At 43.0% G+C, this 23787-nt stretch overlaps 1 protein-coding gene across 2 annotated transcripts in view; it reads right to left on the minus strand.

Annotated features, from left to right (window-relative positions):
• LOC101921887 (neural-cadherin-like) overlaps nt 1–23787 on the minus strand; it is a 60184-nt gene that overhangs the window by 12736 nt on the left and 23661 nt on the right. For both annotated transcript variants that reach the window (XM_055800535.1, XM_055800536.1), the window contains exons 7-22: nt 23184–23326; nt 22667–22839; nt 22169–22337; nt 20759–20929; nt 16690–16862; nt 16398–16565; nt 15272–15521; nt 12505–12632; nt 11131–11317; nt 10804–10947; nt 8803–9086; nt 6201–7818; nt 4221–4314; nt 3303–3487; nt 2467–2699; nt 1173–1450 (exon numbers count right to left, since the gene is read on the minus strand). In XM_055800535.1, coding sequence (XP_055656510.1) covers nt 1173–1450; nt 2467–2699; nt 3303–3487; nt 4221–4314; nt 6201–7818; nt 8803–9086; nt 10804–10947; nt 11131–11317; nt 12505–12632; nt 15272–15521; nt 16398–16565; nt 16690–16862; nt 20759–20929; nt 22169–22337; nt 22667–22839; nt 23184–23326 — 4398 coding nt within the window. The remainder of the gene's footprint in view (nt 1–1172; nt 1451–2466; nt 2700–3302; nt 3488–4220; nt 4315–6200; nt 7819–8802; nt 9087–10803; nt 10948–11130; nt 11318–12504; nt 12633–15271; nt 15522–16397; nt 16566–16689; nt 16863–20758; nt 20930–22168; nt 22338–22666; nt 22840–23183; nt 23327–23787) is intronic.

Below are 23787 nucleotides of genomic sequence, written 5' to 3' on the forward strand. Positions count from 1 at the left end.
CAAAATGGCCCAGCACCCTGCCCAGCTGAATCTCAAAAGTGTCTGATGTTGGGGAATCTACCACTTCCCTGGGGAGATTATTCCAATGGCTGGCTGTTCTCATGGTGAAAAATGATCCTCTTGTGTCTAATCAGAATCTCCCCAGGAAGGTAATATCACCCAGAAAAGGTAAGAAGAGATGTGACAGTCGTAGATCTTGACATCTTCTGGCAAGCTACTTGCTGGTTTATTTCCTTTGCACTATGAAAAATAAATGCTTGGGGTTCTTTCCTTAATACTCTGGGTATTCTGTAGGAGAGTAATCACAGCATGACAATAACAAAAACTGTAAGGGGGAAACCAAAGGGGCAAGGAGGACAGGGAGGGGGACCAGCTGGGTTCCTACTTCTTGGTTTCTGCTTTCCATAGATTGCTAGTCCCTACTGAGAGCAGAACGACAGCGGTCAGATGCAGAAAAAGATCACTCACAAAACTACTGAATATGGAGCAGAAGCAAAAAACCGTCAGAGTTGAGCAAATGATAGGTATCAGAGCCTACCAAGTGTTTCTGGGCAGAAAAATTTCCCTGGTTGCTTACACATGAGCAACAATGTCAGACTCAGATCTTTACCACGACCAGGGCTTCTGCAGCTTCAGTATGAGTCCTGTCACCCCTATCAAGGGTGCTCAGGAGAGGCTGGCCAGTTGTTTCTACTTTCCTATGTTGGGATGACCATTTTTAAGCAAACATGCTTAAGGCTTGCCTTCTGGAGGGGGACCAAGCTCATTCTCAGCTAGTATAGTCCCATCATTTTTTTCATCTTTATGCTATTTTATTTATGACTTGTTGTTTTGGGGAAAAAATGAAGCAAGAAACGTGGGGAAGAGGTTATTAAGTGATGTGATTAAAAAACGTTAAGGTAGGCTGCACAAAATAAGAGCATTTTGCGGGGTAGCATTAACGGAACCGGTGCAGCTTGCAAACATCCCAAGGTTTTCCTGGAGACTATGTCAAATCTAAGTACCAACCTGAAAATAGAGGTTTGTTTGCAAGCATGTGCACGAAGTATAACAAACCTCAGATCCGCCACAGTGAGAAGACATGCAATGATGCCCCCTCAAGCTTCCCGTCACCCTCCTCACAGACTGAACGAGAAGTGTTTTGTTTGCACACCAGATGAGTCTTTACCAACCTGTAGCCCAAATCGGTATCCACGCACGTGCCACCGTTGAGACAAGCGTTTGTCTGGTATGAGGAGCAGGAGAGATGAGGGCTCTCCCGAGCTGCACAGCCACACAGGGCATGACTCAGGACTGTCACAGACAGCAGTGAAACATTTCCAGCTGTGGTTATTGTTGGCACATGGCTCTGTTCATGCTTGCTGATGCATCCACTGCTATGAGTGCAGTTTGCAGTCAGACATTCATCAATGCCAATCTGGGTGATATTGATATTCAAGATGTTTTCCAGCTGTGGAGAACAATTAGCGGCATTCATTTGACTTGTCAACAGAAAGGAAAGTCCCAAGTGACAGCAATGAAGAGCCCAAGTCTTATTTATTTCCAAAACTGGCTGCTGTGCCACTTCCTTCCAACATCTACCCTACCCAGCCAAAGGCAGTTCAGCCTGGCATCTGTTAAGGCCAAAGTCTTGGTTTAAGTCAATTATAGCATGGATAAGCACTTGGAAGACAAAAAATAGCATCATCTTCATCATAAGCTGAGTGGATAAATTTTAATCACTGATGGTTCTGATGGATTATTTACATAGCACCTGAGTTGTGTTTTTAAATTTGGACCTCTGTCTTAAGAATATTGGGAAGGGTGGACAGGCATGGGGTAATGAAGCAATACTTTTTCTGGTGAGAGTGGGTTGCTACTGTGGCACGGATTCTAAACCTAACCCTTATTTCAGCCTCTGTGTACCAACAGACACATTTCCAACAGACCCAGACATTTAACTCTTATCAATACTTCTTTTGCAAGAGGGGCAGGAATGTTACTAAATTGTCAATGCACATTTCCAACCTGGTTTTCCACTGGGGAGTGGTTATTTTACTGCTTTGCCCTCTTAATTCAGAAAGTTGGAACTTCTGAGTGGTATGTGAGTTTCGGCTACAGAACATTTCTGTGTAGAGGACTAAAAATTGACACATTAAGATACCATCTAGAAAGGCAACAGCCAAACACATCCTTTATACAGATTTTTAGTCTTTTCAACAGGGAAAACATGTTCACATTCCTAAAAGCTCATTGTATTTGGGTTGCTTAATATATATTTATAGGCTGGCTTTTCAAACATTCACATTTGAAATTTCTAATATGTGCGAAAGGTCTGTTTGACTTTACTGATTAAAACTTTTCATTTTTCTCACACATTACTCCCTCGGTCATTCTAAGTATGTGCATTCACTAGGTAATGGATATTATCTGAATAGACACAATAAGAAGATGCTGTGGTTTCATGTGTAGTATGGATATACTTACCCATGCTCTGGAGGCTGCTACATTGCCGTTAAGTTTTTCTGCTTTATAGTAAGGTGGACCATAAACTGCAAACCAAATATCAACCCCTCGGGTTTGATTTGGGCTATTTAATACACTGAAAATGTGAACGTTTTCCAGTTGGACTGATACAATTTCTGAAATCAGCTTCTTCATCTGGTAGTATTTACTCTCTTTTTCAGGGGTTTGGGATATGAACTCCTCAGGAGTGATATCTGTAATGGAAGTTAAAAACCTGACAAACACATATCTTGCAAATGTTGTAGCAGTAGAAGAGAGGAGCACCACAGAATAAATATTAAGGTTGCAGAAAATAGAGTCAATTATAAATTCAGGAATATTTTACATTTTAGGCTCTGAAATGTTCCATGCTGGCTTCTGCTTACAGTTTGTGTTCTGAAGCTTTTTGACTCTTACTAATTTGTTTTTTATTATTATTCTTTTAAATCAGAAACTTGTTTAAGAAGATTTTACTTTTTCCACAAAGACTGAAATGATTTGGTGAATTTCAGGCAGACACTTGTTCAAATGAAGGTTTTTTTCTGAAATGTATGTTTCATTAAAAATCTGGTGTAGAAATCTTTCACCTTTGTCTTCTGCATCAAATGAGCATTTCTTGCTGTCTTTTTTCTCCACAGATGCTTCTTCACATGCAGTGTCAAAGGACCATACAAAGGTGCATTTTCAAACCCTTATCTAAAAAACTATTAACTCTCATCCCATGTCTAAGAGCATTAGAATTCTAAGTAACACAGCAGTAACATTAAAAAGGTAGATTTCAGTATTATGATCCTAAAGTACTTCATCACATTGTTTACCTGTTATTCGCATAGAACCAGCATTATGGAGGGCATCATCTCTGATTTCCTTCACTATAACCTTTACAGTTGAGACAACATCTGGCCAGACTCCATCAATGACTCTAACTCTTATGTTGTAAGTTCCTGGTGGAGTTCCTTCTTTAATAGTCAGCAAACCTGAGTTATCGTTAAGGATAAAGTACCTGTAATAAGAGTTAAGCCAAGGAACAAGCTATGAGAAGTTCAAAAGCTAATTAGTAATTACCATCACTGCTAGTTTTTCTGACCCACTTTATTTTGGGAAAGCTAGCAAAGAAAGCAGATGTGTTCCTTCATGAAGGGACACAGCAGAACAGAACTTTGTTACATTGCCTTCTCTTGGCTCATAATGACTCCTCGCCATTAGAAGGTTTCTTCCTGCTTTTATGCCTTATCAACTGTGTAGGAAGACTCAGGCTACTATAGCCATACATTGAGAGTGACACCTCTGTCAAAACCTCTGAATGGCACATGTACATCTCAACACCAGCCACAATCCAGACACTTTGATGTGAATACATCCAATACAAATAAGGTCTTACAACAAGTGGTGACATGGAAACACCAGCTCTCCAGGAGCTTGGATGAAGGATGGAAGTTAGCGAGTACTTTTTCTGTAGTGGCTCACTGATGCTGACTATGGGTACAACTGTGAACAGGACTTTATAATGGTGTTCTAGCCCATCAGGCAATGGGAAGCAGACTGGTTTGGCATGCAGCATTATTTAATGCAGCCTCACACTCAGAAGGGCTTTTGGAGAGCTATGCACAAGCATCTAGCAGAATGCTTTTGCTCGCTTGTTCTCAAAAAAAGGCAGTTTAAATACTTTTTATGGTCTTGTGTGTGGGCAAGTTTACCATACATTTCACCCAACTTCCATTTTTCCCTCCAAATACCTTGATGTTTTCCCTTCAAATTGGTAGATTTTGCGATCCCAATCATCATCATCAGGGGCAAGGACCTGGCCCAATACAGTCGTGGGGAGGATACCTACAACAGGATAGCACAGAAGTGGCACAGTCAGACCTCTCACACATGCACAAACAGGTTGGCCATTCAAGTTTTACTGGTTTGTCTTAAGTCTAAAACCTCTACAAAACAGTTGTGATAGCTCCCTAGAGAAGATGGGCACCAGTTTGCAAATACTGTGTGGTGTTCTGCTTATTGGGTGTTTGCTGGATGGCTACATAGATACAATTCAACAGGTGGCTGCAATGAAAAGCAATGGGAAGGAAAAAAGAAAAGCCACCTCTGAGGAAAGATGTAAAAGATATTCAGACTTCCTCATTTTCACTATTTTGGCTGCAGTATCCAACAAGCTTACAGAGTGGTTTAGACAGGGATTGGGGTTTGGCAGGACAAACAACCAAAATGCTGACTGGGTTATAAAGGGCAAAAAATAATAGCAATTTGGAGATAATTACAGCAAGATAGAGAGGATGTCCAAAATAGAGGAACTAGGCTTATTTTGAGTAGGTGGTGAAAATTTGGGGTCAGATGGAAAGAAGCATGTGTTCTGCTGGTTTTGCATCCTCTCAGCAATGCTCACAAATTAGTATTTTTTTTTTTACAAAAGCTATTTCTGAAGGAAAAGTCCACAGTTATCTGGATTCATAGATCTACTGAGCAAAGAAACAAAGAAGAGGAAAAAATGTGGGACTTCACCTTGTGAAAGGGAACAGCACAAACCCTGACAACTGAGGGACTACATGCAAAAAGAAGAGAAAACTGTACCTCTCTGGCAACTGTGGCAACTTTCATTGGATATTTTGCAGGAGACAGTATACAGGATGCCCTGGTGTTTGACTTCCATCTTATATGAATGTACAAACGACTGTGATAGTAGCTTTCCGATTCTGACTCCTTAACATTTTAAATAACTGAAGATACGAAGACTTGAATATTTCCTCCCAGAAATTAACAGTACAGATGAGTTTAACCTTTAAAGAGGCAACTAAAAGGGAATTCAGGCTTAAAGAAAAGATCTGGTACTTAGGCTATAAGCAGAGTTTCTCAGCAAATAGCAACCAGACTTGGTTTCAACATTACAAAAAGCTGAACTTGAGAGTGAGCACTCAACGGGCAGAACAACATTTCAGCACAAATAAACGTCAACAGCATCTACACAGAAGCAGTTTCTATTGCATCCATGATAGACAATCTATTTAATGTGCTGTCGAACCACAGGATACACAGCAGAGTAGAAGAAATGACCTGAGCCTACCTGGGTGCAAGCATCCCAAAATCTTTTTACCTGTGTGGTTTATTTTGCTGTTGGGCTTATTATGTGGGGACACTGGATCACTAGAGAACTGCTAGCTAATTGCCAAAGCAGGAAGGGAAAGGTGGCTTCTCTTGTACTGCCTGCAACCAAAGTTCACAGAAAATTCCCCCATGACATTATTTGTTAGCTGAAGGTTCATATGAATGTCTCGGGCAGTTTACCATGAGTTCAACTTAAGTGTATTCACTAAAACTGAATTCAGTCTGGAGGAGGAAAAAGGTTTAAGGAGGAGGAAGAAGGTCCTCAGAATTCAGACTCGTCACTTCTCAGCAATGTTATGAATTCTGTTAATTTTTTCCCCCTGAAACGTTAATGCTACTGGAAAACTGTTTCTGAAAACAAGAGACCATTATTCAAGTTTGATAGAAACACGCACAGAACAGCAGCCAGCTACGCTTTTTCTTCAAGGCTCAGTTTCTTCCACAAACCGAGTGGCCCAGAGTCCTGTGCCCCACACACCTACTGCTCTCTGGTGGGGCTTAAGTAAATTTCAGTAGCACCTCTACTAAGATCTTAGTTTACATGGAAGAGGACAGAGACCTCCTTTGACCTTACTGTCACATTTGGAAGCAAGCAAGAAGGAGTGATTTACCATCATAGCTGTAAATGAGACATTCCATGTAGCCAGCAGAATGCGGGTGGTCATTTTGGTCCCCGATATTGACAGTCAGCGTGTTGGTGGAGCTCATAGGTGGGATCCCGCTGTCCGTGATCAGGATGGGCAGGTAGAACACCTTGTGCACTTCCCTGTCAAAGGTACGCAGCGCAGTGAGCAAGGCACTTCCGTTGTGGAAGTCCTGCAAGTTGAAGTTAGACAGACTGTGGAAATCACTGAGAAGATGAAAGGAGAAAGGTGCACCATTAGCAGCAGTGTCTCGGTCCTTAGCATACAGCAACGTAGAGGTCTCATTCATTTGGACAGCCTGTGGAGAAGCTGTGTTTTCCCAGACCACTGGGTTATAATGAGCCTCAAACTCTGGCCCATTGTCATTTATGTCCTGCAGAGTCACTGAAACAGTGGCACTGCCCGTCAGAGGAGGCTGCCCCATATCGGTGGCAATGACAATGAGTTGGTACTGTGTCACTGTCTCATGATCCAGCACTCCTGCAACCGTCACCCACCCATCATTAGCCACAGAGAACTGGCCACCTGGGTCAGACTTGTTTAGTAGGTGAAATGAGAACCTTCCGTTCAGGCCAGAATCCAAGTCAACAGCAGAAACCTGAACAACTTTGGTGCCAACTGGTGCATCTTCCCCCAGTGCAGCCACTTCATAGAACTGGGGGTAGAAGACAGGAGCATGGTCATTGGAGTCCTCCACATAGATCACGCAGTGAGCAACGCTGAAGAAATCTGTGTCCTCTGCTTTCACAGTCAAATTGAACACCCTCTCATGAGGCTTCTCAAAGTCAATCCGCTTTCGCAGCCTGATAAACCCACAGTTGTTAACTTCATCTGTCTCTATAGAGAACTTGCGGTCGTTGTCCCCATCAAGGATGCTGAACGTCACCATGGCATTTTCTCCCTCATCTCTGTCCACAGCAGACACCACTGCCACCTCAGTGTTAATACTTGCATTCTCAGAGACAAATGCCGTGTAGATCCTTTGCAGGAAGACTGGAGCATGATCATTTACATCGGTCACCAAAATAGTGGCGGTGCCTGTCCCAGTGAGCCCTCCTCCATCTCTGGCCTCAACCACTACTAGGTACTTGTCTTCCTTCTCCCGATCAAGGGACCCAAGCACTGTATAGATGGTGCCACTAACTGAATCAATTGAGAACAAATCCAGATTAATTTCATTTTGGACATTCTGAATGATGCTGTACGTTAGCACGGCATTCACACCAGCCTTTGGGTCATCGAGGTCCACTGCTGTCATTTCCATGACAGGAGTGTCTGCTGGAGAATCCTCAGGGACATGGCCCATGAAACAGCCATCCAACACACAGAGGAAAAGGGGTGCATTGTCGTTCACATCCCTCACTTCTATGATTACATCTGCAAAGCCAGTCAGTCCCTCTCCACTCTCATCTGTTGCAAGAACAAGAAAGCGCCACATTGATCGCTTCTCACGGTCCAATCTTCTATTTGCACTGATCTCACCTGTGTTCTCATTGATGCTGAATTCGCTGCCGGCCCCCTGCCCATGCAGGGAATAGTTAATGGCATTTTGATCAGCTGCTTGGTCAGGGTCTGTTGCAGAAACCTGGAACAAGCCACAGCAGGTAAGTGTTTATGTAAAAAGAAAAGGGGAAATCACTGTTCTGTTGATGGCAGTTGGTATTGCACAGGCTAAATAAATAGCATGCATTTTAACAGCAAACATCTACTGGTTTCAGCTATTCAGGTCAGGTACTCTTTCAATATAAACATCATGCATGGCCTAGGGAAAGATCACATTTAGACAGACTAATACATTCTACTTCCCAAAGTATATTTCCAAAATATACTTATTTTGGGAAGAGGAAATAACTGCAGGAGGAACCAAGAGCAAGCAGTAACAGATGTGCTGAGCAAAAGTTTCTTGTGAAACTCTTTGGAGCTGGAATACAAAAGCACATGGGGGCTGTTGCTCTCTAGGTGAATGGAAGGCTGCGAACACAGGTGGCCATACAGCCAAGCTGATTATCAGCACAGGCCAGAGAGAACTCCCAGCTCCTGATTTGCATCCAGGGATCACTTGGGAGACCACTAGTTGGGCCAGCTGAGCAGTCCTCATGCCAGGTACTGCTGTACCAACAAAACAATGAAGATGATTGAGTTCCAGAGTCAAATAACAATCCCTGGTAATGTTTATTGGGTAGTATAAATGTAGCCAAAGAGTCTGTGACCTAAATGCACGAAGTACACCTGCCAACCACGCTATGCTTATACAGTTACTCAAAATATGCTAACTCTGCTTTGTGAAGGAAAGCCATCACATTTTTTAACATTTACAAACAGAATCATTCGGAAAAGACCCTTAAGATTGTTGATTCCAACCATTATTTATGCTGGTCAGGGGAGCAAGTCCACCATGCAAATTCAGCCAGGCTTTCTTTATTCTCTTCTTTACAGAAAGTTACTAGTTACATCTGAATACCAAGGCTCACCCACAATAAAGAAATTAACTTTTTAAATTTGTGTGAATGGATGGGATTCAGCTGAACAAAAAGCCAGGTTTTGCTCTGCTTTGTGCAAACTGCTTTACCTTTAGAACAAGTACAGGCAGATCTGTGAGCTCCTCCAAGACACTGCCCTGGTATTCATTCTGAGTGAAGACTGGTGCTTCATCATTCTTATTGACAACATTGATGACGACAAGAGTGTGGTTTTCCCATTTTCCATCAGAAGCTACAAGCCGGAGCTCGTAACGTTGTTCTTGTTCATAATCCAGAGGCTGAGCAATAAAGACAGTTCCAACCTCAGGTTCCACGTCAAAAACTCCTTTCACATTTCCTGATGTGATCTGATACCTTAGTCTGGCATTTGCACCTACAAGAGAAAGCAAACAACCACTGCCTGTTCACTCTGTGAATGCTCCATCCAGCTGTACACAGCTGACGTACCCAAGAGAAGCCTTATTTACCCAGACTGTTACAGTGTGTGTGGGAGATAAAACATAGGCATAGGCACAAACAGAAAGACCCATCTATGTAATTTGAAGGGTTTGTGTATGGTAGGTTGGGGGTTAGGTCTGCATTTACACATATTTACAAATACAATCTGCAGTCACGGACAAGCACCTGTTTATTGATAATGAAGGAGTTGTGTGCCTCTAATTTACTGTACATTCATTTGCCAATAACAAAAAAGTAACATGCTATTAAAATACTAGAAGCTATTTTTGCTCAATGTTTCCCAAGTCTCCCATTTCAAATGCCAATATTCCTTAACCTTTTTTTTATATATACCACTGGATGGTGCTAAAATATAACAAATGTCCTCTGTGAGCAAGAATACATCTCAGAAGAACATTCCACCTGTTCAACAGCAGTTGTTTGATTGCTGCAAAATGTTTAGGAACAAAAAACCAAAAGAGTGTTTGGTGTTTCATGTTTACTTATTTGAAAAGGAGAAAAATACATGACATTCCATTTCAGGATAGAAAGTAATTCCCCAAATTAAATAGGTGAACCGCTAGGAGTAGAAAGAAAATTCAGCATTTTAAGTAGTGAGTGAACTGTGGATTTTAAAAGACTGGAACAACACGGATGGCAAGAAAGTGAAAAGGCTGTGTGCAACATTAGTGCTTGGAAGAGCTTGGCTGCCTTTGCAGCATGAGTTTGAGCATCACTTGCTAGTCACTTTTGCCAAATTCTCTCCAGTGCAGCAGCCAGTTTTGAATGGCCTCTTCTCCATCATGGGCACTAAGAGGCACAGGCATTACAGTACTGCCACCAGAAGGAATGGTCAGCTCTCACCTGCTCCCAGCAACACATTCCTCTGGTGCTTATCTGGGCTCTGTCACCAGCACAGCCAGCTTGCCTTCTTTTTTAAAACTGGTTTGTTTTTCTCCAGCAAGTTGAGCTGGACCAACTCATGAAAGGAGCAAAAAAGCCGCAGTAAAAGCAAAGACAGGAACTGAGTGATGGTTGCATGCTGTTGGACTGGCTCAGCCCATCTGATCTCACCACACTGTAGGGGCAGTTTCACACCATCAGAGCTGATGTAATTGTGAGCCCCAAAAGAAGGTCTGGCTCTCCCTTTTTCCCTGCCTCATTCTTGCCTTCATTTCTGGCCATGTCATCCCACATATTCTAATGTCTGTCAGATTCTTCCACAAGTATATTCAACCCAGTAACTCACCAAAGAGCACACAGGTTTGGTTTTCTTGCAATAGTAATAAGTAAAACTGATGCCCAGGGAGACCTGGAAAGCACAGGAGTCAGCACAAAGCAAACACATGCTCAGGAGTGAGTTAGTTTTTATGTTACCTCTTGTGAAGTTACAGCTGGGTTGTGACTCCAGGTGATTTCATTCTGCCCCAAAGAGATTGCCAGCTAGCTTAACCTTTGCACTGCAAACCTGAGAACCTAATGAAAGAAAATGCTCCTGTGTGCCCAGAACTTTTCTCCTCACTATTACAAATGCTTGAAATGCTTAATCACTTCCTGAATACGGAAAATTTACTTGCCATGAAGGAAGTAGCCCTACATACAACACACAGTAATACTAAGAGGACTTAGAAAGCCATGCAGAGTCTACTCACCCTCATCTTCATCATCTGCTGTTGCTGTCACAACAGGACTTCCAACATCCCTGTCCTCATCTATGCTGACCTCATACACTGACCGAGGAAATGCTGGAGCATTGTCATTCACATCACTGACAAAAATCCTTACATAGGCTGTGTCTAAGAAGGAGATTCAAGAGGAACATATAGACGAGAAATGGCAGAGGTGGAGTACCTCTTGTTGTATTCCAGACAGCTCACATACACCCCACACCCCCGCCACCCCACCCCCAAGACTTGAAAAGTTAAGGAACCCAATTTCTGATACATTTTACCCAATATATAATTCCTTACTACTTCTACCTGTGTTGGGCTGCCCATGAACACCAGGTCTAGCAGATTCTGAAGAGTCCTGAGACTGAACTTCAATCAGGTAAGAGGCTCTTTTCTCTCTGTCAAAAGTTGCATGGGTGGAAATAATTCCTGTCTCAGGCTCAATGGTGAAGAACTGGTAATCCTCACCAGCATCTTTCAATATTAAGTAGTGAACCTAAAAATAAAATAGTAAAGAGAGGTTGCATTTTCCACTTTCATTTCTATGTCCAAGTGCTGTGACTTCCCCCTTCCCCTGTAGTCCCCTAGGTCTGCCTGCAAAGTAGCAACACCGAGGAAAGACAGTTAATCTGGACATAATTTTTCTAATTCTTTTGCCCATTTTGATACAAAAAAACCCAGAATTCTTAAACAGAAGATCATCTGTACCAGTGATATCAAGGCCCATCAAGCCCTAATCTCCAACAGTGGCCAGCAGGAGCAGTTAAGAAAGATCATGAATAACAAAAGGACAGAGAATGTATGGAATGGCATCTTCCCTGGCATCTCCCCAGATTCTAGCAACCCACTGTGCTTCTGATCACAAAAGAAGTGGGTTTAACTGAGAGTATGGGTCCTGTTCAGCAGGACTGAACAAATTAAAACCTCCACTGATGAAAGCTACCCGCATTTGCCCCTGTAACAAAGGCTTGGCTTCCTCTGAAAAAAACGTTGCCAACGTTGCCACCACCAAGTCATGTCCAGAGCACTGCCAGGCAGTTCTACCACACAGGCTGCTCTTCAGAAGTTCCTTTTGGAACTTCTGACAATCACAGAACAGCAGATCTGTACTAGCCAGAGTTCCCTCCCAGAAAAGCTAGTAGGGTTTTTGAAAAAGGCTCAGGAAAATGCACAGAAAATGAGCAGTTTCCTTCATAACACTGCTTTGGTTGGGTCATTATAACAATGGTGGTCAAATGTTGGTTTGACCAACCATTTGAACCAGTGATGGTGAAATGAAATGTTACTTAATTGACCATATTTAAATAGCCGCATTTAACCAACCATAATCACGTGATGGTCAACTAAATAATGAGCTGAAGAGGCAAGAGTTTGGAAACATTCTGCAGTGACCTCCACTTGCCTTGTTATGGGAGCAACCCTGAGAATCATGCAGCAGTGCTTTGTCATGGTTGCTGGATCAGGACAAGTTGCTACGATGTAGGATCCCAAGACCATGAACAGCATCATCTCTGCCTGCATCCCATATTATGCACATCAGGCATATGCTAGACGAATACTTGACAAGTGCTGCAAGAAGTGTTTGTGGCTCATTACGCTGTCATCTGCTGTCTGTGCACTCTTACTAGTTGCAATACTAAAACTTGCCTATTGGGAGGAAAAGAATTGGATGTAAGGTCAAACCTCTCCATGCAGGCCAGAATCCAAGTCCGTAGCTAACACCTGAACCACGGATGTGCCGACATCAGCTCCTTCTGGCACAGACACCTCGTAGTTAGAAGACAGGAAGAACGGAACATTATCATTGACATCTGCAAAAGCAGGGGATGGGGACCATGGTAAGAAAATGTTTGAAGACTTTTTTTTCTTATTGTATTTCTTTCCCACAGTCATAATATAGCTTGGAGGAAGAACTCCCCTTACTCATAGCAAGAAGAAATCCTGCTTTGGGTCTTCCCCATTTTCATGGCAGCTGTCAGGAGGCATTTTATAAACATTGAGCAGTTTCTGGGAGACAGTGGCCTAATCCCAGCTAAGATACTGGCTAATGATTTGACCAGCAATCTTATAGCAAGTCCATGAACACCAGGACCAGGAGGCCTTTCATCCACAGTCTATAAGGAGCTGGTTATCTACAGCAGTAGTTAATTTCAGCATTTTATTAAGGGCTGTTTAACATACAATGGAAATTAAAATTGCAGAGTTTATAGAGTTGACAAAGAAAGTATGTAAAGCAGTCTTTCCTGGCCTTTGTAGGGCAGTATAGCCAGATTTATGTTAGGCTGTAGGATGCAGCTGCACGTCAGCCTCCCCTCATCTAACTGCTGGCCAACATCCAAAGGAAGCACACCGATCTCCCCGCTCTTGTCATCCTGCTCTAAGCCATGGGATCCCCCTTCCCATGAGCTGGATCACACGGTCCCATGTTGGCATTTTATTGCTTTGAGGCAGCCTGACTTTCTGGAGAGAAAAGGTCTAGCTGTGATGTGACACGCTCTGCAGCTGTGTAACCGCCAGATCCAGCCCAAGGGGCACGGTGAGATGGGCAGGGGAAGGAAGGAAGGGCTGCCCGGTAGTGGCCACCTGCAGTCAAGGCAGATGAGATGCAAGGAAGAGCCACATTATGCTTACAGCAGTGCTGGTCTCTTGTCTTCCTTGCCTGGCCCCTGTAGAGGCCTAAACTGGAAAAGATATGTCCTGTATTTGGAAGGGCCAGTTTCTGACACATTTTGTCCTTAAAACTGCTGTGTAGGACCAGGTGAACACAAGGGACAGGCAGGAGAACTATGTCAGCACTGACCCAGATCTATTTAAACTGCTCTGGAATCACATCCTCCTGCTCCACCCGTGACATAGTCCAGGTTCCTCTTTGTCTGTGAGACAACTAAACTGAGAAATGCTGCATAGGCCCCTACGTCTTTTCGCACTTTTCACAGTTTAACAGCCACATTTGAAGAAAGTAATTTTCCTGTGTCATGGCACAGAGCAGCTGTAATGTAAGTTCTTCAGATCCACCTGTCTCCGTGAAGAGCAGAAAAATTTCTTAATAACTCATTCTGCAAACCCTTCAGCATATATTTACTTTTACTACTGCCACATGACTCCATTGATTCTGACACACAACTATTTGCAGGATCAGTCTTAAATTACTTTCTTTTTTTTAAGTTGTCAGCGTGGGCTCCTGTAAATCCCAATTTTCTTTCTCTCTTATATTCATAGTAATCTGTGAAAATTTATTTTCTAATAGGCTTTTTTTTTTATATTTTATAAAAGAGTAAGTCTTGTTAGAGAAAAGTTTCAGCAAATTCACTAAGCGAGGTAAGGAAATTAAAATACTACAAAAGACTTCCTTTTCTGTGTGCTTGTGCATAAATAAAGGACAATTCTGCACATGAAACTTTCTGGTGGTTATTTCTCTCTTAAAGATGTTTAACTTGCTATTTTCTTCCACTAATGCATATGTGTGTGTAAATCTTTTTTCATATGAAATACTAAGTTATTGAAAAAAGGATTTTTGCTCATGAGCAAATTGAAGTTTCTGCCAAATTCTGATACCGATAAATGTTCTCTATGAAAAATCTTTTGGGGCAGGGACCATAATCTGCAGTGAGGCTCAGACCCTGACTTGAAGCATTCTTGTTCTACAAGCCTGAAGGATTTTTGCATTGGTGGACCGGGGAAGACAGGACAATGCTGTGATAAAGTGAAGCAGGGAAGTTGAATTCCCATTCAAATTACCACTTAAATCTTTCATTTCCATGGTGGTGAGCAAGGAAAACATTTTTGCTGGCAACTTCACTTATTTTCATCTAGATGTCTACATATCAAAAGTAATTCCACTAATCCTTCAAAAAGCAGGGATTAAAATCAGATTTATAGTTTTATGTGGATCTACAGGAGTAGAGCCTTACAAAAAGATCCTACTGTAAGGAGGGCTGGATCAAATTTTTGAAAATGGCACCTATTAGTAAGGATCCTTTTCATTTTGAGTTTTAATCTCAGTGTTCAATACAAAATTCTGAATATAACTAACCCCCCTAAACAGATATCAAACACAAACTCAATATGTCTGGGCTATTCATCTTTTTATATCACAGAATATTTCCAGTAATACTCCTCTCCTTTCAACAGCCTGGGAACATTTACTAGATTTCTCCTCCTATCAGAAGAAAATCTTTCCAATTACATCTGTAGAAGCAGGCACTAGTTGCCTAAACATTCAGACAGCCCATTTTTGCACTGTAACATTTCCACATTTCATAGCTGTACTTAGAAATTGTCTCAAATAAACCTTTTTAATGACTGCACCACTTCCTTTTACAGTACAGAAACGTACAAAGCGTTCTTAGGGAGCTTGGCATTTCATGGATGTTACCTTCATTTGTGGTGTTATACTAAAAATAATGAGAATTTTGTTCTGAATGAGCTGCTGAAGTGCAGCAAAGCTTACCTGTTACGTTCACACAAACAGTGGTAAAGGAAGCTAAAGGAGTCATTGCTACATTTTGTGCCCGGACTGTCAGGGTGAAAAACTTAGTTGTCTCAAAGTCAAGTGGTTCAGCGACTAGAAGAGAAGCAGATCCATCAACTCTGTTTGGCTTCAGATAGAAACGAACTGGCATGTTAGTCTCTGGAACTTGACCCTCCTCCAGGTTATACGTAACCCTGGGATCACCAAGAGGGGATGTGGCTTTGACGGTCTGAAAAAGAAAAGAGCCACCACATGTGTTCATGAAGCGTAGGGTTGCAAGTGTTAAGTGTTCAGTTTGATGGCAAGAACATACATACACAGACAAGAGTGAAAGAGTTTACAGAGCTGAGTTTCAGTTTACAACATTTGGGTTTGATGCAGGTCTTCAATCAACAGTAAATTTACCTGCCTCTAAATGTGCCAAGCCAGAACTGCATCACTGGCTAAAGGAAATCCCTTCTCAATCCTCCTTCCAAAACAAAAGCAATCTGAAAGGAGACCATTTCTCCACTGCATTGTACATTTTACCAGGCAAGATACAGGCAAAACCTGAATTGTTTGCAGGTACTTGAATATCACACGCAGGAAGAGGAAGACAGAAATTACCTGGTGATTTATGAAGAGACTATCCTTAAAGAATAAGTCTGTACAGGTTAAAAAGGAATTGGTTTGGGTTAAAAGAGCCCAAAGCAAACTACAGCTGTTCCACGCTGTAGTGCTAAACTGAGAAAAGCTATAGGAAAGATGCAGGCAGGCAGCACCATCCACTGAGGATGGAGGAGTGAGGAGCTGGCCCTTGGTGGGAACACTCACAGTTTCCCACACAGGCAGGGCATGGCTCTGGCTTCTGCAGGAGCACACCCTGATGGCCAGTGGTGTAAGTCACTGGGAAAACTGCTGCCAGCTGAAATGCCTGCCTATTCTGCAAGGTATTCCTGGCAAACACTAACAGGGTACACAGCTATGAAGGCTGGTAAGGAAACAGTACAACGCGGTGAGGTTGCAGAGTGGGCGTCCCACGCACTTTTGACATGGAGACAGCACAGCAGAGGAGGCAGTTGGAATCAAAAGAAGAGGGAGGGAAGTAATTACACTTTAAACATACCACTATCTTAGTGTCACGAATGGTGCTTTCAGGGATGGTTACCCAGTATCTGCTCTGCTCCCACTGGGGCGGCTGGCTCAGTGCATTAGTGACAGTTACCGTCAGCTCCACAGTGCTGCTTCTGTTCCCTCCATCTGTCGCTACAATATAGCGACTAACGCGCGTTGTCTATGAAACGAAGAAGATTGAGGATATTTGCAAACAATTTTGTACAAATCAAGAGACTGCAATTAACCCTCTGCAACAGATTTGAGGGTTGGAGGTTGCTCATTTCCAAGCAGAGTCATGTTACCTGAGATAGCAGCCGGTTCACGTATACCCAGCCCGTGCTGGGGTTGATCTGGAAGTATTCCAGTTGGTGCTCTAACATTGAGTATGTGACAGCAGCATTCACACCCTGGTCACTGTCATGAGCTGCTACACGGAGGAAACTCGTCCCCATTGGAGTGTCTTCGCTGAGGAAGTCTTTGAAAAGACAAAGGTATTGTCAGCAGGTCTTGCTCTGGTTTACCTGGCCGTAAACCCTGAGATACCCCTGTGAAACCCCATAGCCCCCCTCACTGGTGATGAAGTGTTTCTGTAATGAGGCAGGTTATAAAGTATCATCACTAACAGAGTGTCTGTAGTCCTCTTTTAGCTTCCTCTTCCCTTTCCCCTGACGCCCTGGGCTGTGAAGCGAGCTGCTGGTGAAGCAGGTTTACTGACGCCGAGCGCTCGTGCCTCTCCATGGCAGTGCTGGCAAACCCTGCAGCCGCCCCCATGCCCACTGCTTCGGATCACAGCCCAGGCTGCTGGGCTCAGTGCGGATAAAAGCAGCTTGGCATCAAAAGGAATTCTGTGCAAACTGAATTAATCCTGACTGTGAGTGGCGGCAGCAGCACAGTCGGCGGGAGGCAGTAGGCAATCCTGAAGCATGAAGATTCAGATTGTAGTGAAGATGCCCCCAACACCCCAGTGATGTGGAGAAACTGCCCAGGGCAAGGGCAATGATCATTCTATACATGTCTCTTTCCTTAGGTGTCACTCCCTGTTCCCAGCAGTCCACCTGAGACAGAGGTTGTGTCTTTGTGCCCCTAGTCCTAGACAGACCAATCCTTCTTTGAACCTGCTTTTACAATCATCATCTAAAGATTAGGTGGCAAAGAGTCACACAGTTGAAGTACTCATTGCACAGAAGAGTAATTCATTTTATCTTCCTAAAGCCTGGCTCCTGTCAGGGACACCACCAAAATGATGGGAAATTGTGAGCAGTCATTTCCTACTCTCCTCCTCTCTGTGAGGTGCCATTTTATATAAAGCTATTGCATCCCTGCCAGCTGCCTCTCTTCCACACCTCAGTTTTTAGATTGCTCTGATCTGACTTTGGTACTGCTTGCCCCTCAGTTCTCAGCCATTCCTGGCTGGGACTTGGAATTCCAGTCCCAATTCTTCCTCCAAGTAGCTATGGGTGCTTGCCCGATTGTGTTTTTCCATGCACTAAGGCTCCATCGGCTCATTGTATTGAAATGGCCCTGGCAGTGGCAGTGGGAAGGCTGTCACGGTTACATTTAGACAACCCAGTCAGGCTACTTAATTACTTCTTGTTCAGAAACTTTTTCATATCTATGCATGTGTCTCCTTTAGCATTTTTGTGGTGGGACAAGCAGAATTGCATATTATTTATAAAGTGGAGTGGCCATGTTTCCTAGTTTGATTTTCTTCCTTAATATCTACAGTCTGTGGCAGGGGGCAGCAAAAGCTTAAACCACCACAACCACTTGTTCCATGAACAACAATCTGAGCTTTAATTAGCTTCTCTCATCCACCAGGACATTTAATTGGCAAAGGATTCATGTCCCTGGTATGTCAGTAACAGCCAAAGCTAGTTTCAGAAAGATTTACTGGCACTAAAATAGATTAATGAAAATCAAATTTATTGCTAAGCAACACTGTGAAATACCCTTTTTTTTGTGTGTGTGTGTGTGTTTAAATGTATGCTTTTATAGTCAAATCCTGTTAAATCGCATTGTGAGAAAAAATACAAGATTACTTGGAAGGGTCGTACTCTCATTTTATGTACTTCTGCTTACTGTTCGCGTAACTCTTACACTTACTCTACCATCCCTACTGCATGGAGTTAAGCATTTATTTCATGTCTGTTTTGCAGCAGATGATAAGATGCATGGCTTAAATCAGGGATTTGACCAGCATCCTAGTGCTGAGGAATTAAGAACCAGCAGTTTCCAGGAAGAATAGAAACCTATGACTAATGGCATTTGATCTTGTTAGAGAAGGAGCTATTTTTAATTCTGTGACGTACAAACATTGATTACTTATGTATAGATGCTGGAAAAGTGCTATGCATGAAGTGACCTCATTATTTGCAGTTTCCCCATCCCAAAGGGCTGCCTTTGCTTCAGGACCTTACTGGCGTGTGTGTTCATAAAAAAAGAAAAAAATCTGCCCATTCCTCAGAAGTGGCAAAGTCACCATAATTACCAAATGCAACCTCTCAGCTTCACTACTTTTGAAAAAAAAAAAATAATCCCTGGCAGCTTCACCTTGTCGAGGTTTAGCCCCAGCCAGCAAATAAGTACGCCACAGCCACTCACTGACTCCCCCGCCCCTGGTGAGATGGAGTGGAGAACTGGAGAAAGGTAAAACTCATGGGCTGAAGCAAGAACAATTTAATAATTGAAATAAAGTAAAATGTGATATAGCAATAATAGTAACTGTAATGAAAAGGAAGATAACAAAAACAGAGATAGGAATAAAACTCAAGAAAAACAAGTGATGTGCAATACAATTGCTCACCACCCACTGACCGATGCCCAGCCAGTCCCCAGGCAGCGATCAGTCCCTCCCAGCCAACTCCCTCCAGTTTATATATTGAGCTTGATGATCTGTGGTATGGAATATCCCTGCGGCTAGTTCGGGTCAGCTGCCCTGGCTCTGCTCCCTCCCAGCTCCTTGTGCACCTCCCCACTGACAAAGCAGAGCATGGGGAACTGAAATGTCCTTGACTTAGGGTAAGCACTACTTAGCAACAACTAAAAAACCAGTGTGTTATCAACATTATTCTCATACTAAACCTAAAACACAGCACTGTACAGCTACTAGGCAGAAATTAACTCTACCCCAGCTAAAACCAGGACACACCTGAAGGACACGTTTGAAGGCAGACTAGAAAGGTTCATCTCTACACAAACACTACCTTTACCTCAAGGACTTCTCTGCTCTGTCCAAAAATATTTCTCTGCACTGAGATCTCTCCCACCTGAATTCTCAGCGCTGCTTTGGCCAGGTTTGCAGAAACCACTGGTAGGAATGCAGAAATGGCTATTCCCAACTTGCACATCTTAACCAGTTTGGCATTTGGAGTTAGTCACTATAAGATACTCTAAAAGGTGCAACACCATTTTCTTTCTATCCTTGTGCATAATTCTGAAGTGTGGATGTATATTTACACTATTTCCTAGCAGGTCATCACTTCTCCTTGCTAAAATCCTGCTGTGCAAGCACCCAACCTCTTTCTGGATGGTGCTAAAACGCTGGCCACTGTGATGCTAAAGATGACTGACTTATGGAGCCATCTTTGCTTTAACAGGACATTGGTCACTGCTTTGCCTTACACGACATTTCCATAGAACTGGCAAAACATCTTCAAAATGCCATTTTGGGGCAATTACACCAGGAAGGGTCTGTTCTAGTCCAGCAGCTAGGGAGTACGTGCATCACTTGTGGGTGACACCAAAAGTAGAGGGTCCAAGTGCCCTGAAGTGCAGGGATTCTACTGGAGAAGCATCAAGTAAAACTAAATGAAAAACTGATGAAAAGCACATCATGTGGGGATGAAAAAGGGAATGGCACCAGGGCAATCAGGAAAAGCTAGCTCAGCAACACAGTCACAGCAGGCAGCAGGGCTCCAAGCCAAATGTAGGCTAGAAGCCATGGATTTTGTTTAACAAGAGAGAAATACCACTCCAGCCTATTCGAACAGAGGTGCCGTGTTAAAGACACACAGATGACAATTGCTCTTCTAGTCAGGGTTGATGAATCCCCAGCTAGGATGTCATGTTCTGTTTTGGGACACTGAATACAAATTCAGCATGCAGAAAAACTGGGCACGGAAAAGCCACAAAGGGAAGTGGTCAGATCTGCCTCATCTGTAGGAGCAAAGACTGTCTGTGTTTTTAAGAGTATTGCAATGAATAAAGAGGACTGATCAATTTTGCATATTTCTGCTGACAACGGATTAAGCGGTAACTGGCTCAGTGGGCAGCAAAGGAAGACCTGTCACCTAAAAAACTGACCACTGTTGTAAGGAACTACTAACCAGGTTCATGTTGCGGTGCTGGGACAGGTGGTTAAGAAACACTCACACTGATAGCGGCTGTTCTCAAACTTGGGATCGTTGTCATTGACGTCAGTAATAAGGACAGTGATCTGACACACGCCGATCAGCGGTTCCTGAGCCTGGTCGGTAGCAGTGACAGACAGCGTATATTCCTTCTGCTTCTCCCGGTCAAAACTCTGCGTGGTCGTGATGACTCCTAGGAACACAGACATCTCCTGTTCTGTGCGTCACAGCCTTGGGACTGAACTGGCAGAGAGGGACCTGCACACCTCCTGCACAAGAGGAAGCGCTGCTGACCAGACGCAGCACAGCCATCAGGCTGGATCCACACCAGCCCTGCAATGCATCTTCGACAAGACCAACTCCAGTTCCCCTGTCTCTCCTCTCCCCCCACGGCACATGCTGCCAGCAGCCAACAGCGTGCTCTTCTGCTGCCCCTGATAAGGACCTTTGGTCCAAGTACCTTGTTATCTCACTCCTCATGGAGCATAGACGGACTTTCTCCTGCTCATGGAGAGGCCTCAGGTTTACTCCAGTGACAGTCCAAGTAACTGAACATTTGAAAGACAGCTCTTTATTACTTTGGGAAAGAGTCACACCACAGAGGGCACAAGAGATGTGACCAATGTCACTTCTACTACAGGAGCTGGAGGCTGCCTCATTGAACAGATTAAAACTGGTGATAAAATCACACAGCTCAGTTAATAAACTGAACATTTTTCTCCAGATCTTCAGTTTTTCCTCTCTACTAACCAAGTCTCTTCCCATCTCAGCTCTTTTCTTCTGGTTGGGAGACTTTAAAATGGCCTTCTTAAGGCCACTCCCAGACCTGTGTCTCTGCTGTGCTAGGAACCAGGATTCTGCTGCTCTGTTGTAAGCCCTTCCAGTCTCCTGCACAGCCCTGGGTATGCAAATATCCCATTTTACTGTTTTGAGTATAGAAACATTAACAATTTTTATAACTTCTTCACCTGAAATGCACCAAGTCTGTCACTACCCTGTTATGGTACAAGGGCCATGCCCCTATACACACTGCACTGGACCTCCTCTTTGTGCATGAGATGGGAAATAGACCATGACCACACTGAAGGGAAGAACAAACTCAAGCTGTTAAGAGTCATACTTTCTGCTTTGTACTTTCAGAGCTACACTTGATCCAATAGGAAGATAACTGATACAGGATAGCTTTTTATCTTCTTATTCAGCTGGGGTTTGTTTCCCTACTTCATTTCTCTTTTTAATCACTATAATCTTAATTTAATCTACGTGCACAGTTATCCATATACTCTGAACTTTTTTCAGTGTTTCTTCTAGAAGCTAACTCTGCAGTCACACTGTTAAAGCACGAGCCCACATGGACACACTCATACTGTGTCATTCTCATTACAATACAAAGGCATTTTCATTTTATCTCAGTAACCTGAAAGCTACTGACCTGTGTCTGGGTCAATGCTGAAGCCTAGGAAAGCTCCATCTCGGTGCATGAGCCCATACTTCACCTCTCCATTGACGCCAAGGTCTGCATCGTAGGCTTCTACCTGTAGCACATATGTGCCTGGAGGCTGATTCTCCAGAACCCAGGTGCTGTCGCTGTAGTAAGCGCACTAAAAACACACCCAAACATCCAACCCTATATATTACACAGAGTCACATGAATTTGCCACACAATGTCAATATTTTTTCCAGGACATCTGAGAAGAACTCAGAAGAAAATCACTTCTATCAGTTATACTCGCAAAGAAATCAAGCTCTAAGGGTAAGGAAGGAGAATGAAGACTTCAAGTATGAAGAAAGCTGGCTGCGTGTTCACTTACAGATTCATTCTGCTCCGCACACACAGTCCCTTCAGCCCACTGGCAATCAGCAGCAGCCAAGGCAAGGCTACAACCCCAGTTATGGATGGGAAAAGTATATCTGCAGAAAGACATCTTACCTCTCTGAAGACAGGCTTGTTGTTATTAATGTCATTAACTCCTACAATAACCTCAGCAAAACTGCTGAGCGGGGTGGGTCCCCCCGATGCATTGTCATCTATCGCAGTGATGTTCAGTGTGTATTGCGGCCCTTTCAGGCTGGGCGGTGGGCTTCTGCGGAGTTTAATGATACCTACATTTGGAAGCATAGTGTCATTTTTTTTTTTTTACTGTGTAAACAAAAAAACCCAAAATCAAGTAAGTACCACATTTCTTTGCCACTGTATTGCTGGCTCAGTTTGTATTTTGGTTGCAAAGCACAGGAATCGGTCATCTTTGTCTCCACAGTCCTTGGATCACAAGTTTTGGTTTGTATTTGGAGAAAGACTGTCAAAGAGCTAATTTTCACTGACACAAAGCATCCCCATTTCCAGATTATATAAATATAGTGCTTTCTTATGTTTTTTTGACATGCAGGTGAAGGAGAGTCTGTACAGATTAGACAGCAAATAACTGTTCTAAAATCTCTTTCCTTACCTTTCTGACTATCCAGTTCAAAGTTGCCCTCCTCATTGCCTCCTGTAATCAGATATAGCAGCCCATCTCCATCAGGGTCCTTTGCCCGAACAGTAGCCACTAAAGTGCTGGGACCAGCATCTTCCGAAAGGAAAGTTCTGTAACTGATGGACATAAAGGAGCAGTGGAAGCACATTCAGTATCAGAATAACCATCACCATGTTAATTGTCAGGCAAAATTACAAATTCATTATGAATGTGGGGATTTTTAAGCTTTGGGCATGCAATCATGGAATCTTTGATCAGTTTAAGACAAGACTTGAAAATCTTTGTTCAGCATAGGGTATGTATTTTAGGATTTTAATCCTGCATTTTTGGTATACGTAATTTCCAAGGGTATTTTGGAAGATACCAGTATGCACCATACCACATTGCACTGCAAACCAGGTTCACTTATCTCCTAAAGATGAGAAAAAGGAGTAGTATCTGTCATGGACTGTTTCTTATGTCCATGTATACTAATGGAAAGCATCACATACTACAGAGATGAATATAAAATAGCATTTAATTTTGTACATAAATGTACTAGTGTTTTGTTTTAAAAGCACATCCATACTTCAAACTT

The sequence above is a fragment of the Falco peregrinus genome, chromosome 3 (assembly GCF_023634155.1).
Source record: "Falco peregrinus isolate bFalPer1 chromosome 3, bFalPer1.pri, whole genome shotgun sequence".
Lineage (NCBI taxonomy): Eukaryota > Metazoa > Chordata > Aves > Falconiformes > Falconidae > Falco > Falco peregrinus.